The sequence below is a fragment of the Bufo bufo genome, chromosome 5 (assembly GCF_905171765.1).
Source record: "Bufo bufo chromosome 5, aBufBuf1.1, whole genome shotgun sequence".
NCBI classification, from domain to species: domain Eukaryota; kingdom Metazoa; phylum Chordata; class Amphibia; order Anura; family Bufonidae; genus Bufo; species Bufo bufo.
The window spans coordinates 202,252,794-202,272,397 of record NC_053393.1 but is presented as its reverse complement, the minus strand read 5'-3'; the positions used below and the strand labels follow the sequence as shown (position 1 = coordinate 202,272,397).

General features: G+C 44.1%; 1 protein-coding gene across 1 annotated transcript in view; it reads right to left on the bottom strand.

The window, feature by feature from the left end:
• Positions 1–19,604, bottom strand: part of ATP2C1 (ATPase secretory pathway Ca2+ transporting 1) — a 97,832-nt gene that overhangs the window by 70,964 nt on the left and 7,264 nt on the right. Inside the window, exon 2 of the mRNA XM_040431284.1 lies at positions 3,461–3,571. Within this exon, the coding sequence (XP_040287218.1) occupies positions 3,461–3,571 (111 nt within the window). The remainder of the gene's footprint in view (positions 1–3,460; positions 3,572–19,604) is intronic.

The window sequence follows — 19,604 nt, the reverse complement described above, 5'->3', positions numbered from 1 at the left end:
TTTCCATTTTAATATTTTTTTTCCAGTAACAAAGCAAGGGTTAACAGCCAAACAAAACTCATTATTTATGGCCCTGATTCTGTAGTTTACAGAAACACCCCATATGTGGTCGTAAACCGCTGTACGGGCACACGGCAGGGCGCAGAAGGAAAGGAATGCCATACGGTTTTTGGAAGGCAGGTTTTGCTGGACTGGTTTTTTTGACACCATGTCCCATTTGAAGCCCCCCTGATGCACCCCTAGAGTAGAAACTCCAAAAAAGTGACCCCATTTTAGAAAGTACGGAATAAGGTGGCAGCTTTGTTGGTACTAGTTTAGGGTACATATGATTTTTGGTTGCTCTATATTACACTTTTTGTGCAGCAAGGTAACAAGAAATAGCTTTTTTGGCACGTTTTTTTTTTTTTTTTGTTATTTACAACATTCATCTGACAGGTTAGATCATGTGGTAATTTTATAGAGCAGGTTGTCACGGACGCGGTGATACCTAATATGTATACCTTTTTTTTATTTATGTAAGTTTTATACAATAACTTCATTTTTAAAACCAAAAAAAGTTTTAGTGTCTCCATAGTCTAAGAGCCATAGTTTTTTCAGTTTTTGGGCGATTATCTTGAGTAGGGTCTCATTTTTTGCGGGATGAGATGACGGTTTAATTGGCACTATTTTGGGGTGCATATGACTTTTTGATCGCTTGTTATTACACTTTTTGTGACGTAAGATGACAAAAAATGGCTTTTTTTACACCGTTTTTATTTTTTATTTTTTACGGTGGTCACCTGAGGGGTTAGATCATGTGATATTCTTATAGAGCCGGTCGATACGGACGCGGCGATACCTAATATGTATACTTTATTTTTATTTATGTAAGTTTTACACAATGATTTCATTTTTGAAACAAAAAAAATCATGTTTTAGTGTTTCTTTAGTCTGAGAGCCATAGTTTTTTCAGTTTTTGGGCGATTATCTTGGGTAAGGTATGATTTTTGCGGGATGAGATGACGGTTTGATTGGTACTATTTTGGCGTACATGTGACTTTTTTGATCACTTTTATTACCTTTTTTGGGAAGTAAGGTGGGCAAAATTTCAATTTTCTCATAGTTTTTTATTTTTTTATTTTTATGGTGTTCACCGTGCGGGGAAAGTAACATGACCGTTTTATAGATCAGGTCGTTACGGACGCGGCGATACCTAATATGTGTAGTGTATTTTATTTTTTTTTTATTTTTATTCAGTGATGAATGTTTTTTTTTTTATCTTAACTTTTTTCACTTTTTTTAACTTTTTTTTTGACCCAGACCCACTTGGTTCTGGAAGATCCAGTGGGTCTGATGTCTGTATAATACAGTACAGTACAATATATATTGTTCTATACTGTATTTTACTTACACTGAACAGATCTATGCTTTCAGCATAGATCTGTTCAGCACCATGGACAGCAGGACGCCTGAGCAGGCGTCCTGTTGCCATGGGAACCTTCCCCGTCTGCTCAGAACTTCGCAGACGGGGAAGGGTAAGCACAGGGCTGAGGGGGGCTCTCTGGGGGCTCTCTCCCTCTCCATCGGGGGGCTGCAAAGGCACAGCAGCCCCCCGATGGAGAGGGAGGGAGCTCCCTGACCGATGACAGTTAACTTTTTCCATACAGCGGTCCGTACGGACCGCGGTATGGAAAGGGTTAAACGGCTGACATCTTCACAGATGTCAGCCGTTTATACCAGGGTGCCAGCAATGTGCTGGCACCCTGGTATAACCACTAGAAGCCAACGATCATTCATGGGGAGGCGGGCGGGGGATCGCGATCCCGCCTGCCGCACCGCCCGCCTCCCGCACCGCCCCCACCGCATGCGACACCCGCCGGCATAAAATCGTGCAGGGGTGCAGTGAAAAATATTGATTATAGGCACTCAAAAGTTTCTGATCCCCGCGGTCAGGGACCGCGGGCATCAGAAACTGCAAAAAGCGCAGCAAACCGCAGGTCTGAATTGACCTGCGGTTTGCTGCGATCGCCGACACGGGGGGGTCACATGACCCCCCCTGGCGTTGTCACAGGATGCCGGCTGAAGGATTTCAGCCGAAATCCCGTTCCGTTTAACCCCTCGGGCGCCGGAATACTGAGTTCAAGCTAGGACGTACCGGTACGCCCTGAGTCCTTAAGGACTCGGGAAATAGGGCGTACCGATACGCCCTGCGTCCTTAAGGGGTTAAAAGAGGGTTTTGGATATTTTCCCAAAAAATTTCAAGATTTGCTTTTAAACTTCTAAGCCTTCTAACATCCAAAAAAAGTCATTTACAAAATTAACCAAAGATGAAGTAGACATATGGGTAAAGTAGTAACTATTTTAAGAGGTATCACTATCCGCTTTAAAAGAAGAGAATTAGAAATTTTAAAAATTGCGCATTTTTCTAAATTTGGTATTTTTTTATAAATAAAAATGGAATATTTTGACTCAAATTTACCACTGTCATAAAGTACAATATGTGACGAGTAAACAATCTCAGAATGGCTTGGATAAGTAAGGGTACTTTCACACTAGCGTTTTTCTTTTCCGGTATTGAGTTCCATTCATCTGCTGTGGCCCCCTGTTGATTTTGTCGCCTTGTATTATAATGAGGAGTATCAGAACAAAGGAGGAGGAGACTGAGTCTCTCAGTGGGCGTCTCCTTCTCCCTGGCTGTAGCGCTGTCTAATCGCAGCGCAGAGAGTCACAGCCATGGAGGTTTTTTTCTCCCTGGCTGTGACGCTCTGCGATTGGACAGCGCTACAGCCAGGGAGAATGAGACACCCATTGAGAAACCCTGGTGTCTCCTCTCCCTGTTCCGATACTAGTAATTAGCATACTGAGCGGGGAAAATACCGAAGGGCACAGCGGGCGAACGGAGCGGCGCCCATGAATAATAGTAAGCACTATAGGGCTGCTTTATGCCCTACCAGGCTACTTATCTTATAAAAAGTCTGGACCCATGAAAGGTCCTCGAAGGTAAAAAATGGCAGGGTCCTGAAGAGGTTAAAAGGGACACTCTCAAAAAGGAAGGTTTATAAATATGATTTTATTAAATATAATTAGTATATATACACACATATAGCGATATAATGTCCTTTTACACTTACCTGACTCCCGGCACCCCCACCGGGGGTTCTGCAATGGCGCCAACAACTGTGAACGGAAGCAGCAGAGGTACTGCAAAACAGCTGATTGACAGGGGTGCTGGGAGCCAGAACCCCACCCATCTGATACTGATGATCTATCTTATGAAAGTCCCCTGGAGAACCCCTTCAACTTGGCTTGGTACGCAGCTGATCTTTTACAAGCCTGAAGATAGGTCATCAATATTACAATCCCAGAAAATCCCTTGAGGATTTAATTACATAAAACGGGACAAACCCTCTATGTCAGCTTCACTGATGCCACCCTGAAGTACAATGGTTACAAGGGATGAAGATCACAAACTACCTCTTACCTTAAGAATCCAGGCCACTTCACCGACAGGCAATTCACTTGCCTTTTTCGAACTCAGCACAGGAATCATTGTAGCATCTTCAGTGGTCGAGGTATCCTGAAATGTTGATGCCTGAAAAAGAATAAGCAATGGGTTCAAATGGGCGAAATAAGATGCCACAAATCAAAGCAATTGTTTTGAACTAGAAATAGTTGTCTCGGATTATTACCAAAAAAAAAAGTAAAAATGACTCCTTTACCGATCCTACCGCAACTAGGTCAGGTACATTGCTCTTGTGATCGCTGCAGCCAATCACAGACCTCAACTGTGCTGCTGGCATGAACAGCAGCTGACTGCTGAGGTCAGAGGCTGGCTGCAATGGTCACAAAAACAATGTACATGATGTCATCACAGCAGGACCAGCAGGGACTAGCTTGAATGCCAAGTCAAAGCCGCTGTGGCCACTGAGGCCTTTGACTGGCCACAGCAGTCAAGGGACCAAGCCGATTCCTGGTCCTGCGGGGACTGGAAATGGCTGGGAACAGGATAAGGATATATAGATATATATAGATATATAGATATACATACACACACACAAAAGTTAGGACCCCAGGGGGTTGTCAGGTCCAAGGCTGGACAACCAACTTAATAGGTGAAAATGGTTATTTTACTGTTTTATCCCAACCTCTGCTCTTAGCCAATTTTTTACAAATCCGAGACAACTCCTTCAACATTACTGTGGGAAAATTACTGTAGATTTTTGGAGCCAGATAGACCACCCAGGGTGCCAATTTGATTTTGGTAGCCAGACAATAAGATTGTTTTTTTTTATTTTTTTACTAACACCAATAGAAAGCATGCTAAAAATTCAGGTACCAGCAGCAAAGAGGTTTATTGGCTACCTGGGTCTGGTTTACCTGTGCTGCCTTTTATTTTTTTGATCAGTTTTGGATTTTTTTTGCCGAATCCAATTTATAACCCAGGTTGATCCCTTAAACTATGCAAGTATGGTCACCAAACACCACACTGAACTATGCCTTGATTCACCGATTTACCACAAGGCCCAGCTTTTATTTTCTGTGTAGGAACCAATAAGTCAATTTATACACAACACATTTCCTGCAACTGAAAATCAGTTCAAAGGGGTTGTCCACTTTTTTTATATTGAGGACCTATCCTTGGGATAGGTCATCAATATCAGATTGGTGGGGGTGCTGGCCCCAAACAATCAACTGTTTGAAGAGAACATAGTGCTCATACGAGATGAAGTTTCTGCCCTGACATCTCGGCTGTCCACACACAGTGCTAGAATTGCAGTAACCCAGATGAGATAATTTTCCAATTGCTTCCTCTGGATTTTTTCCGGCATGTTTCGCTATATTTGTAGATTGTGATCGTCGATGTCTGTACAATGTACACAGGCAGTGATTGTTTTGATAGGATGCGAATTTAACACTTCCATTCTAGATTCATTTCAATTACGATGGCAACGATTAATTCTGATCATGTCTACCAGTATCGCCTCATATACCACTAATGTGTAAACCTACCCTCAGGGAGATCAGATTAGGAGCTCCGCTGGCGACAGGAACGGATGCAAGTGCTAAGCAGTACGTTGCCGCTATACGAAAACAACGGGAAATATATGATAAAGTAAAAAGACGCATGTGTCACCTGTATCGTATAGTATAATAATCAGGGAATCCGGCGAGATCAATAAAGCATAAGATTTGCCTTTCTTTAGCTCTTATTGTGGATCCACAAAAGAAAATGGTTAGGCCTCTTTCACACGGCCGTTTTTTTTTCCCGTTTACTGGCCGTTTTTTGCGGTCCGTATACGGTCCGTATACGGAACCATTGATTTCAATGGGTCCGCAAAAAAAACGGAATGTGTTCCGTATGCATTCCGTTTCCGTTTTTCCGTTCTAACATAGAACATGTCCTATATTTGGCCGCAAATCACGTTCCGTGGCTCCATTAAAGTCTATGGGTCCGCAAAAAAACGGAATGCATACAGAAGTGCATCCGTATGTCTTCCGTATCCGTTCCGTTTTTTGCGGATCCATCTATTGAAAATGTTATGCCCAGCCCAATTTTTGCTATGAAATTACTGTATACTGTATTTGCCATACGGAAAAACGGAACGGAAACGGAAACACAACGGAAACAAAAAACTGAACAACGGATCCGTTTAAAACGGACCGCAAAACATTGAAAAAGCCATACGGTCGTGTGCAATAGGCCTTATCAAGAGATACAGATGGTGCGGCCAAGAACCATCGCTCAATAGAACGATGAAGAGAAACAGTAAAAGCAAACTATTGCTGGAATATTATAATATATACAAAAAATATGTTTGGACACATCTTTTCATTTCATGTTTTTTCTACATTGCAGATTCATGTTGAATGCATAAAAACCATGAAGGAACACATACGGAATTAAATAGTAAAATGAACAGTATTAAAGGAGTATTTGCATCTCAGACATTGGGGGCATAGCGCTAGAAGGTGAAGGAGGCTGAACATGACACCAAGCACAGCCACTATATACGTACGGCGCTGGGCTTGGCGCACACAAGAGCGCCGCTGCCTTCTCAAACTGCTGATCAGCGGGAGTCCTGGGTGTCGGACCCCCACCGATCAGACACTGATAGGTCATCGGTATCAAAAGCCAGGAAAAACTCTTGGTCTTCCTTTCCTGGGGCAGCCCTTATGACAACCAGTTGCAGCATAGTGTCTGATGGTTTTCATGGCTGCACTGGAGAATACCTTCTTTGTTCTGGAAACTTTCCGAGTTGAATGACCTCCATGTCTTATGATGGACTTAGTCGAGTGGTTGTTGCTATAATGCGGATTAGAAGAGCAGTAATATAAGGCTAAACACTATGAAACAGAGTACAACTGAGGACCTCAAACACAAAATTCCACAAATAACTCCAGACAGGCATGCCTGCTCATTGGAAACCACCCCAGGTGACCATCCCATGAGGCTTACTGAGAGAGAGAGGAGACAAAGGGGGCCAACGTTAAAGAGTCTAAAAATATACACCAGATTCTGGCATGCTTAACACTTCAGTGTCCCTTGGTCTTCAATATGAATAAACTGCAGAAAATAGAAGACAAAGAATAATAAAATGAAAAGGTGTGCCCAAACATATGTATCTCAATACACCATCTTGGATATCTACATTGGCACGCCTCCCACAGGGCTACACTGTGACTTTGGTAGCGCAACATCACTTTCTAGACAACTGGCAAACGATCCAACCCACGACCCCAAAAATATATATAATAATTAAAAATCTGCGCAATTTGTCTGTGACCTGCTGTTGCACGATTAGTTGCACTTGACTTACATTGTGGTCTATGACGACAAAGTAGTAACTTCCAACCAATAATCCAGCAGGTTTGGATTTCTAGCAACAGTGGCACAGTGGTCACATGCCACAGAATAGGGGGTAACTATTAGATCGGTGGGGGTCCTTCTGCTGGGTGGCAGGTCAGGCATGCATTGGCCGCTTCATTCATAAGATTGACGAGCGCTGTACTCAGAAATGAATGGAGCAGGAACGCGAATGCCTGAACTGCCACTGCGCTCCATCCAGGGGGTCTGCATGGGATACGGGGCCCTCGTTCTCCTGATCGGTGGAGGTCCTACCGCTGTGGATAGGGGATAAATTCTAACAACTGGAATACCCCTTTAACCGCTTACATTCCCCATCCAAACACAGTTCTGGAGCATCTTTTCTTATGACTATGTAGTTCCATTGCCGTATTATTCCCTCTAGAAATGTATGAATGAGTTTCTAGCAGTCTGTAATGAAGGTCCATCTGGATGTTACCAGCTTGGGGTGGGGGGTAGGGGGGTCCCTGCACAGTGAACGGCTGGGCAGGGACAGAGTCCCAACTGGTAACACCCGGATGGACAGTTCTGGCAGACTGCTGGTAATTCAGGAGTTCTACAAGGAATAATAGAAGAACGGCACAACTAACTGTAGAGTTACATGAAAAGACGTTCTAGAATTCATATTATATGGGCAGGGAAAACAGACATAACAGGAGAGGAGACAGGCCTAGCTCAGGAAGACAATCCCTCTCCATATCAACTGGTATGGACACCACCAAGAGCCACCACAGTGAGGCGCTCCGAGAGCCCATTCATTGAGGTTATGGCTCGTCCCGAAAATCAACTGTTTGCCAGGGAGCTGGAAGCTGGCTCCCCACCTCTGCATTTTAAAAGGGGTTGTTTCTGAGGGTGCAACCCTTTAAAGGCTCACAAAGAATGCAAGAAGGGATACCTGAGAACCCCTGGACGCTATGCTGCGCTAGTCACAACCCTGTTTCATCCCGAGTTCAATGTTACTACACAGCTAAAAGATGGCGGTAAACGATCCTGAAAGGTATGGATGTAGCAGAGTTATAGTCCCTTTACTTCAGCTCTGCATGGACACATTTCTGTCCATTCTTTAGTGCTGGCCTGCTACACGCAGGCGTTTTGGCTTTTCCGTTTGGGAGATCCTCTCAGAAGCGGTCCAAAACTGATTAGTTTTACCCTAATGCATTCTGAATGCAAAAGGATCCGCTTGCCTCCGTTCAGTCACCATTCCGGTCTGGAGGCGGACAGCAAAGCGCTGCCTGCAGCGTTTTGCTCTCCGCCTGACGAAGCGGAGCCAAACTGATTCGTCCTGGCATACAATGTAAGCGCTCATACACAGGAACGTATTTTCTGTCCATGTCCGTTCAGTTTTTTTGCGGACCGTATACGGAACCTCTCATTTCAAACGCAAAAAAAAAAATAGAACATGTCCTATTATTGTCCGCATTACGGACATGGATAGTACTGTTCTATTAGGGGCCAGCTGTTACGTTCCGCAAAATACGGAATGCACACGGACGTCATCCGTATTTTTTTGCGGACCGCAAAATACATACGGTCGTGTGCATGAGGCCTAAGTCAGTGGGGACGGATCCGTTTTCTCTGACAATAGAAAATGGATCCGTCCCCCATTGACTTTCAATGGTGTTCATGACAGATCCGTCATGGCTATATAGGACATAATGCAACCGGATCCCTTCATGACAGATGCATGCGGTTGTATTATTGTACCGCAAGTGTTTTTGCAGATCCATGACGGATCCACAAAAAAAGTTAATGTGAAAGTAGCCTTAGAAGTTCAGCCCGGTCAGGACACGGCCGCATTGCATGGGATTGTGGGAGGACACCGATAGAAGGCTGATGCCATCTTTGATTTCTGTCTTGTTTTAACTTATTTTTCAGCATCTGAAAGCCTGAAGGACTCTCCAATCTAAAGTTACATGCACTGAAAGTACAGTACACCGGGAAAATCAAGGGCAAACATGCAAAGCAAACACAGCGTGTGCCAGAGGAAGGCATGCAAACACACCGACAAAAGATATTGTATTAAAATATAAATATGTCACTGTAGATAAAGTAATCCCAACATTATAGTATAGAATAAAAAAAAAATAAAAAAAAAAATAATTAGCAATAAAAATGCACAAAGATCAGTTGTGTATTCCCGTCTAGCTCAGCGTGGAGCAGCAGGCTGCTGGTGGCATATGGACCTATAACGGAGGGATGTAGTAAAGGAAATTCTGCTCCGGCGGAAAACCACTGGTCGAGATGGTCTTGATGATCAGATAAAAAAAAATGTATTAGAAGATAGCGTACATGCATAAAAACCTGATGAAGGGGAATTGTTTATCCCCGAAACGCATTGTTTTTATGTATGTACGCTATCTTCCATCTCGACCAGTGGTTTTGCGCCTGAGCAGAATTTCCTTTACTACAAGAATCCTTCGGGAGGACTGATATCCTATCCGAAAGAAACCTCTTTCCTGCGGCTGCAACCCTGGTGAATAGGTCAAAATTCACACAAGTCTTCAATAGGGTTGTGCCCATCACTAGCACAACCTTAAAAGGGGAGCCTCCTGATTCTTTATTTCCCTATATCTTGATCGAGCCTACTACCCTATTGTGCGCCCCCACCCCCTCCCCTCTTTCTTTCTCTATTCCCCCTCGACACAAGCAGGAATTTAGATACGTCCAACACAAAAAAAAAAAATTTTTTATATATATATATATATATATATATATATATATATATATATATATATATATATATATATATATATATATATATATATATATGAGGAAGACAGGGACACATCCTGATCAATATATAGTGTAATAGACTCCAAAGGGAAGGAAGCTCAATATAATCCGGATAAATCTATTTTAGCCAAAAACATAAGTATCCCACTAGAAAGACTAGAATACATAGATAGATCAGGATTATATTGAGCTTCCTTCCCTTTCATTCATTGCCAGGTATAGGCAAGGCTTTTACTCTGAATTTCAATAGATTATGGTCCATGCAAGATTATTTTTTGCCCCAAAGACCAGGAATGGGTTGTGGTGAGCAGACGCTTACAGCTTCTTTCAGTTCCTCCATGGTATCTTTCCGCAGCCAGAGAAGTACCAGCGTCGTCATCATCCAAAGACACAAATGTAAGAGCGAGGACAGCAAAGTCACACCAATGGCACATTACCAACTATACCACATGTGCATAAGCCCTACTTGGAAATACGGACATCAGAGGGAGTCCGGAGCCTAAATGCCTACCACCTTGGGCCTCTGCAGCATAGGCGGTAACCTTAGAAATGAATGCTAAAAGCAAGCAAGTAATATAGCAGGAGATCTATTATCCCCCTACGTCGTGGATTTGACATTGAAAAGTTGCAAAACCTGGTTTTACAAGTTTACAAATGCCGTTGCCGTTTTTACATCACCCTTTCCAGTTTCTTGAGGGCTGTGCCTTGGCCATTACTGGCGTAAATAATGACCGAAAACCTATGCCAGCTACAAGCTGCAGCAGACGTCAGTCTGGCACATGGGCTGCCTCGTAAATTAAATTTCTGTTCCATCAAGACTGAGGGACGCGCACTTGTCTTGATAAATCAGAGCCATAGTTCTTCTCAGTGTTTGTGTCGGGATCATGCTGCAATCATGTAGAAATCCTGCAGAGGAAGACGGGGTTAAATCTCCTGCTGATCTGAGCCACCTAACAGCTGGTCAGGAGCTTAATATCTGTCAAATAATATTGCTTAGAGTTAAACGCATCCCAAAACTGAACAATTTCTGTATTTTCACTTATTAAAAAAATAATAAAATTACATCCCCAGATACTTCAGGAATACTTGCCAAGCATCGCCTCTGCTTCTCAGAGAAGATGAGGAGCGAGCGATAGCAAGTGCGACAGCTTTCCTGTAATTGCACTTGCTCGGTATCTTCTCGGAGAATCAGAGAAGATGCTGCGGCTTTAGAAGCAGCCGGCTCACCGCCAGGGAGAAAAGTAAGACTGAGAGCGTGTGTTCACCTAGGCAAATATGCCGAGGTGGACACAGAATGGCTGTGAAATGTAAACAGCAGGTGGCACTATACTAACATGATTCCCAGAATATTTGAGGATAAGAATTTTTGTTGGATTTAATTATAATCTAAATTCTTCATGCAGTAACCCCTAAATTGCCAGAAATGTGAACAGTGCCTTGGTGTGACCCACAGGGTTAGCACTGCTCAGAAAGGGATACAGAGAGAAGCAAAAGGTCTCCGTCAACACAGAAGCACCACATACCAGTCGTCCCCTGGCAGAGGAGCGCAGTAACTAGCGTGAAGGAGTTGTCCAATATACAGCCATTCAAAGTCTCGGACACACCCTACAATTGCTTAAAATAAAAGAAACCATGATACATGCTCCCCTTCTACAGCACAGTCCTCTGCGGTACTGGTCTGGTACTCCTGGTGCTACACTGGTATAGGACCAGCACCACAGAGAATGGTGCGGGAGAACAGCGTATCTAAACTTTTATTGTTCATAATTCAATTGTATAGGTGATAATGGTGAAACTTGTAATAGATTTTATTAACCAAGTGCCTGTTCATAGTTACACTTATCCCCTCCCAAGTCCCTGACCTAATCATGGTCTCTAAACTGACTGATCAAATCTGTGCACATATTTTGGAGACGCCCCCATACACATTAGAGTATCGTTGGTCAATCCTAGGATTTTTGTCCCGACCAGCAGAGTTCCTAATGTGTAAGGGGTTCTCCCCGATAGATGATGCTGGGGGAGAAAAGGACCGGGAGCTCAGGCCAAAAAGGACTTGGGGGTGATGGGGCAGAGTATTCTCTATCAAATTTTCTGCTCACTCTTGTAACAAACAGTATTGTAGAAGTCTTGCAAACAGACAAAAAAAAATAAACCACACACCTTAATGGGCACCTAGACTATTCTGAAACCGTTAATTAAGACGTTGCTCCAGCACGCTGAATGCCACCCACCGGCGCCCTTTGCTCATTGTTGCTGGGGAAACACGGCTCGGTCTGAGCTGCTATGGTCACTGTTGTTGTAAAGCAATAATCTATCATTGTCCTCCTGCAGACATACCAGCAATAAGGCCGGACAAGACTGCATGCGACTCAACCCGTTGGCTCACTTCTCAAATGCTAGAAAACTGCAAAAATGTAATAACTCAATAAATATTAGTCTCTTCTACTAGACGCCCGTCTGTCAAGAGACCCCCCACCTAAAACATAAGTCCTCATGCAATCGCTATTATGCAGCGGCAGTGAAGCTGTTATCCCATAATACATGACAAAGCTAGAACCAGCCTTGTACCCCACTTGGATCCAAAGATCTAGAGATCTCCCCTTTTTATTGAATAACTCAGTGACTATACTAAATGTTGAATTACCATATTTTTTGCTTTATAAGAAGCACTTTTTTCTCCCCAAAAACGGTAGAAAAATGGCAGTGCGTCTTACATCCTATAAAGCGGAGAGCTCATTAGTATGCAGTAGGCGCAAGGAGTGGTGACTGTAGCGCTGCTAGTGTCTGCTGTACTCACCGCTCCCTGGTCTTCCTCCAGACACTGCGCATGTCCTGTCCTACAAAATAATGGGTGAACAGCACTCCTATGATGTGGCAGAGTTGGGTGCACGTCTCACCGGGGATTGGCAAGTTCCCCTGACTAGTATAACAACCAAAGCAAACAAAAAATAAAAATAAAAATGGAGACAGCACGTCCAAGGTGGAGGTTTAATCCAGATGCAACATTTCAGCCAGTGAAGCCTTGACAAAGGATTGGATTAAACCCCCACCTTGGACGTGCTGTCTCCATTTTTTATTTTATTTTCTTTGCTTTGACTGCGCATGTCCTGTCCTATCTGCCTACAGCGTCAGGATGTAGTGTGTGCACTATGACCCGACACTGTGCGCAGTCAGGTCACAGTGGCGGACAGGCCTGGAGAAGACCAGGCCGCAGTGACTGCAGGGGAGATTGCTGGACCTGATTGGGGGGGGGGGGGGGGGGGGGGTGGCGGGCGTCTGATCTGAGGTCTGATGAAAACATATTTATTTTTTAATCTTCATCAGGTGCGTCTTATAAAGTGAAAAATGCAAATACAAAATGTATTCAGTCCCATGTACTGCTTTGAAAAATGTTGGATTTTTTTGTGGGATATACCCCATTAACAGCTTTCGAGGAAAGACATAAGGCCGACTGTTAAGGGGTTTTCAGCACAAGGAACTGAGAATATCTAGTGTTTTTTTAAATTTGAGAAAATAAAAGGGTTGGCTCGTGGGGGAGGGGCGGTTGGATAGTACTTGCAACATATGAATGTTGAACAGGAAATGAATGAGAATAATCACCGCAGGGCGATACAACAATGCCGTCACACTAGGGGGTTTAACCATTGAGTATGAGCAATTAATAAACAGCCAGGGAGTGGAGAATGTTTAATGACGCTGCGGGATGACTGTGCACCAGAAGAGGTCTGACCAGTAATGACAGCATTGTCTTTTACTCCTGCCCACTTACACCGACATTGTGGCTGAAAGCAGTGCTGTGACATTTTAAAGCTGGGGAAGACAGAAAAGCTCGGCACAAGCTTAAAAGCATAAAAGCTCGAGTTCATATCTCTTCTTCCAGAGAGTGTTTTTTTCTAAATGGCTAGTGTGAACACTGGAGTAGTTCAAGATTTGTTTTCTTATAAAATTCCCACTGTCTTAAAGGAAATGTGTCGTTTTTTTATTTATTTATTGTTTTTACTGATTAAAGCATGATATACATTTCTACAACCCCTCACCCCCCACCGATCAGCTGGAACTGGCACTTTGGATCAAAGTGTAGAGGTTGTGCAAGTTACTGCAGCTCCCATTGACTTCAATGTGAGACAAGCTGCAGTAACCCAGAACGGTCAGACCGATCCGATATCAATATCAGGAGCCTGGAAAACCCCTTTAAAAAGGAAGTTCGTCAGCAGTTTTGACCATGCTAAACTGTTCACAGTACTAGTTATGTCTGTACTGGGGAGAGCAGTACAGACATCCATTTAGTTGAAGCTTTTATCATCATAACCCTCCCACCAAATGACCTCTCAGATGCTGTGGTCTCAACAGGCCACGGTATCTGAGGGGTTAAAGGGAGTGTCACCAGGAAGTTTAGTGTTCTACTACGCACAATGCCTTGTAGGACTTACTTGCCCATCAAATGCTTCATTCTGGAGAAACAGTCATTTTATTCCATAAGCAAATGAGCAGCAAGTGCACAAAGGGCGGCCCAAGAAATCTGTGCACCCCTGCTCCCTCTGCCTCCACCCCCTCAACTTACCTGACAGGGTCAGGTTCTTGCATAGTCATCTTAACTGGCCCTATCAATTCAGGACAAGAGAGAGGGGCTGGCAGAAGAAGCAGGAGGAGCAAGGGTGCACAGAGTGTCTCGTGCCCGCCCTCGGTGCACTTGACTGGTCATTTGCATATGGATTAAAAGCACCTTTTCCTCCAAGTTAAAAAAGTATTGTTACATTCAGCTGAGCTAGCCCTACAAGGCGTTGTAAATGGTTTTACAGTGAGTTTTTTGGTGACTCCTTTTATACGTTCGTGATCAGAACAAAGCCAATAAAAACGGATTCAGACCATTTGCAGCAGACTGTAATTGGGGGTCATTTACTAAAAAGAAGATTACATTTCTCATGCCAGCCTTAGTAAAAAAGTAGGTTGGAGGAAGGTCCGACCAATTTACTAAGAGAAGCATCTTCTGTGGTCCATGTGCCAGGAGCTGAAGCAGATCTCTGGTTCTTGTGCTCCAGTTTCCTGCCGCTAATGTTATTAAGTCAGTTGGGGAGTGGAGATAACGCCCCCAGCCCGGCTCCTCCCACACACTTTTTTAAAAAGTGGCGAGGTTGTCAGAGAAGGCCAAAAATTTTGTCGCAGAAAGGTCCTATTGATACAGTATCATAGTGGCAGCTTTATGTCAGTATGATTCTGCAGCAATAAAAGGTCAAGTAGAGGCGCACAGCATTATAAATCAGTGAATGCCATGCACTCCTGCAAGTCCAGAACAGAGTATCACACTCACTCATGTGAAACAGTCCAAAGGGGTTATATCACGGAGCATAGTCTACATTTCTCAAACCAGCACCTGGATCTGAATACATGTATCTGTACAGCGCCACCTGCTGTTTGTTCTTTTCCTTTTTTTTTTTGTCCGTCTCGGCGAGCTGGTCGCACATGCTCAGTTTAAATCTACAACTGCCACCAGCCATATGTTCTGTTAGAAGCTGTAGCAGTTACAGGGAGAGAGCTGCAGCAGAAAGGAGATGCCCCTTAGATGCCAGGCTGAAGTTAAGAGCAATTGGAGATCTCTGGATCCATGTGAGGTACAGGGCTGGTTCTAGCTTTGTTAGAAAGAGCTCGTCATGTCGTCTAAAGTGATAAGCTTCACAGGCCAACCATGAAGGACAAGCTGATCTAACGCATTTGGTATACGGCCAGCTAGAGCAAATGTCATTGAATGGCTATATACAGCAGGTACCTAATAAGAGCACTCCGCAGTAAAAAGGCGATATATGTGCAGCCTGCGGTTGCTGCTAATTCCAAGTCTGCACATATTTGTCAAGTAGCACATCCAGATGAGACCTGGGAATCCATGGTAACTGCAGCGTGGGATCAGTGGTTCAAGATGCACGTTTTAATGGCATCCTGGGGGTATGACCACCCTGCACGGTTGTGTCACAGCTGCGATGTGGTCCAGTACCGCGTGGCTGTATGAGCCACAGTGGAGTTAAATTAAACTAATAAGGACCACTCTTCAGCTGGTCTGTATAGTGAATGGCCACACAGCAGTCATAATACGACCATTAAAGAGGTATCCTGGTTGTTAAAGGGGTTCTACAGTTTGTTTTAACTGATGATCTATCCTCTGGACACCCGGGACCACCCGCCGATCAGCTGTTTGAGAAGGCAGCTGGGCCTGCGGTAAACAGTGAGAAGGCCGCGACCGCTGCTGCCTTCTCAAACAGCTGATCAGCGGGGGTCCCGGGTCTCGGACACCAGCCGGTCAGATGCTGATGATTTATCCAGAGGATAGATCATCAGTTAAAACAAACTGCAGAACCCCTTTAAGGTTATCCCCTATCCACAGGATAGCCCTGCAGCCCTCTGGGAGTTTCAGAGATAGAGTACAGGTTGTTGATGTGCTTTTTGAAGCCAAAAATCAGGTTTGGATCATAAAATGAGTATTAAAAGGGGCTATGCAAGAATGTGGGGGATTTCTGCCCCCCACCCCCACTTGGCTGGGTCTGTAAAGGAAAGAGGACTTTCCTGCTTCTTCTCCTCCAGGTCTGCAATACTCCATTGGGCTTCCTCGAGGTAAACATCCTTTTTACACCACCACGGCGAGTCACTGGCCACAGCAGTGATCGGCTACCCCTTCATGACAAATTGTCACATGACGCAAGAGAATCTGGCCCCAGTGATTGGCTGTTACGATGTCAAACGGATGTTGACAGAGGGAGCCCAATGGAGCATCACAGGCCTGGGGAAAAAGGAGAGCTGGGAAGCTAGTAATCCCCCGCCCCTTTCTTTCACAACCCCTTTAAAAAGGACAGACACAACGTCTCCACTTTTTAAATCCACTTCAGGTTTTGGCTTCAAAAACCTATCTAAAACCTGCACATGTGAATATACACCAAAGCCAAATTCACAGGTGTTAGTCATATTTCCGACTGCTGCTTGTCTAACCCGAACTCACTGCATCACATTGATCAAGGGTGCTGCGAGTTCCTACTCAACCGTGGGTCTACACCAGGGACGCTCAACCTGCGGCCTTCCAGCTGTTGCAAAACTACAACTTCCAGCATGCCCTAATAGCTGTAGGCTGTCCAGGCATACTGGGAGTTGTAGTTTTGCAACAGCTGGAGGGCCGCAGGTTGAGCATCCCTGGTGTAGACCATCATCCGAGTAGAATATGGTATACCACAGCATCATAAACCACTAGGATACACTGAGTTTGGGTCAAAGAAGCAGCGGTCGGCCCAGGAAATGTGACGGTCACACAGAGCTCCCTGACCGAAGGCGCTCATGTGATGGCCTGAGGGCTTTCTGTGCGGTCTTTCCCGGGAGGTTACTGCTGCGACAGATTACTTGCTGCAGCCTGGGCCTTCGTTATTGCTGATTTTTATTGATTTTTGTGTAAGTATTTTTTCTACTATTACACTTTGAGGATAATACAATCAGTTATGTGCCTCGCTAACAACATAATCAACTCTTGTTCCAGCGGATCTTGTTGTTCCATGACTGGCAGACAATAGGAGAGGACAGCAGTGGCAGGACCAGGACTTGGCAGCAGTACCAGCCAGAGACTGGCGCTGCATAGTAAAATATCTGTTACAAGGCAGCCAGCTCCTTCTCCTTGTAGTCTTTAAATCAACTCATTGATATTCTCCACATAAACTCCTTAAGGCTTACCTGTCCCCAGTCTGTTCTCCATCCTATGCAGAATTACCTGCTCATGTTCTGTATTCCAGACACAAACGGTATAATAGTCTATTCAGACATTATATAAAAGCCATCAGGGTTTGATCAATATATGAAAAACGGAAGGCAACTGCATGCTTCACCCCTCCCCCAACCGTCCACATTCACTGGGAGCAAATGAAGTGCTTGGCATTTTCCCTGTGCCAGGCTGGTGGTTTTGGGGTACCATATGGAAAACTTGCTGTCCACCACTCCATTCACTGCTATGGGACTGATGTAGACAGAAGTCAGTGACATAAAAGTAAAAACGGACAGACGGACTGGCATGCACAGTACCACTCCATTCTTGGGACTGCTAGAGATCAGTGGTCTGACCCCCAGCGATGCGGATCACGCTTGGAAAAACACAGCGTTGTACACTACCAGCAAAGTGAATGAGAGCTGACAATTCTCAAGTACACGTAGCTTTTTTAGGTCTGTACGGAAATTGACCTGCCGTGTGAATTTAGAAATTTGCAGCATGTCATAGTGACATAGGTTGAAAGTAGACACGTCCATCAATTTCAACCTTTTCCAGACCAATTATATAACATTGTTTGCTTAAAAGAGGTTATCCAATTCTAAAAATGCCCCCCTCCCCCCCCCCCCCCCCCCCACAATGCCTGGGTCCCTCCTTTAGATCGTACTTACCCCCGCTCCCCAGGACCCACATCATTCCAAATCTCTGCACGGTCGCCACTGCATCTACCCGTTGTGCAGATCAAAATACCTGGTAACGGGGGGAGGGGGGGGGGGGGGCAGACAGCAGCAGGCTGTGATGGTGACCAGCCCTTTTGCATCATGAGTGATATCACCCGTGATGCTGAGGACACTGGTCACTGTCTGCTATTGGCTGCACCGCCCGTTGCTGGATGTTTTGATCCGCGCGACAGGTAGATACAGCAGCGGCCGTGCAGGGATGCCGGGGAGCGAGGCAAGTATGATCTATAGGAGGGGCATTTTTAGAATTTGATAACCCCTTTAATTATAACGCTCAATGCTGTTTTCCATTAGATATGCATCTAGCCTTTCTTTAAAGACTATGTACACCTGTATTCTTTATATTATTGTACTGTACTCATTTTGAGCTAAAAAAAATCATTTTTTAAATTGGTCTTTATCAAAAATGTGGAGCCTTTTTACTGTACAGGGCAGAGATGCTCGAGTAGCAGGATCTGAATTTTCTGTTCCTTCAGGCAGCTCAGCTGATGGCTCCTTATCTGACCTTACTCATCATAGCCCAGTTCTTATCTTACTGATGTGGTTTAAATAATTGTTTATGACCTCTTAGTAGTTTAGACATAAGAGTTATTAGATGACTGGCACAAAGTGAAAGTACCAGTCACAGTTAGAAAAACAGTTAACACTTTGTGACAGAATGCCTCAATATTTTTTAAAAAGGCCCCAAAAAAATAAATAGATTTTTAGCCCAAATTGAGCAAAATGCATTCATAAACAAAATTGTCCCCAAAAATGCACATAGCCCTTGCTAACATAGTATCTGCCATTACTTCCTCTTGGGATAGGACATTCCAGAGTTTGACTACTCTTACTGTAAAGAACCCTTTCCTGTACTGATGTCTGAATCGTCTTCCCTCCACATATATTGAATGTCCACTGGTCTTTTGTAACGTCCTTGGATTAAATAAATAATGTCCCAGTTCTTTGTACTGATCACACATTTATCTATACATGTAAAGGAGATAACATCTAGGGCGTCTTTCCCCAAGCTGAACAAACCCAAGTTTTAAGCCTTTTATTAAGACAGACCTTCCATTATATAATGTGGTTGCCCTTTTCTGAACCCACTTTTTTTATACACCCTAAAATTGTATTTGCTTTGGAAGCTGCTTTGTAGCACAGGGAGCTTGCCTGTTTCCATAAACCTGAAGTTGGCATCCAGTAGGATGGGGTAGAATATCTGCAAATGGGCCCTTTTAGTGTGACAGCCTGCCATACATGTCACCCGGGGCCACATGCAAAGATTCTGATAAGAACTCTGCATTTGGAAGGGATCACTATTTAAGCAATTCCATAATCTATGTAGAAGGCATTTGGGGCTGAAGAGAACAAACATCTATTATTAGGTTCTGGTGAAACAGAATTTAATGGGAATGCTAGAAATTAGCGAGTATCCCTATAGCAACTGACTACACTTCTGATCCATATGCCTTCATTTATTTCCGTAGAAAACATTCACTAACATGTACAACAATGGTTATCAGAAATTATTTTAAAAAAATATTATAGGACTGAGATGCAATGCCAGATAAAGCCCATG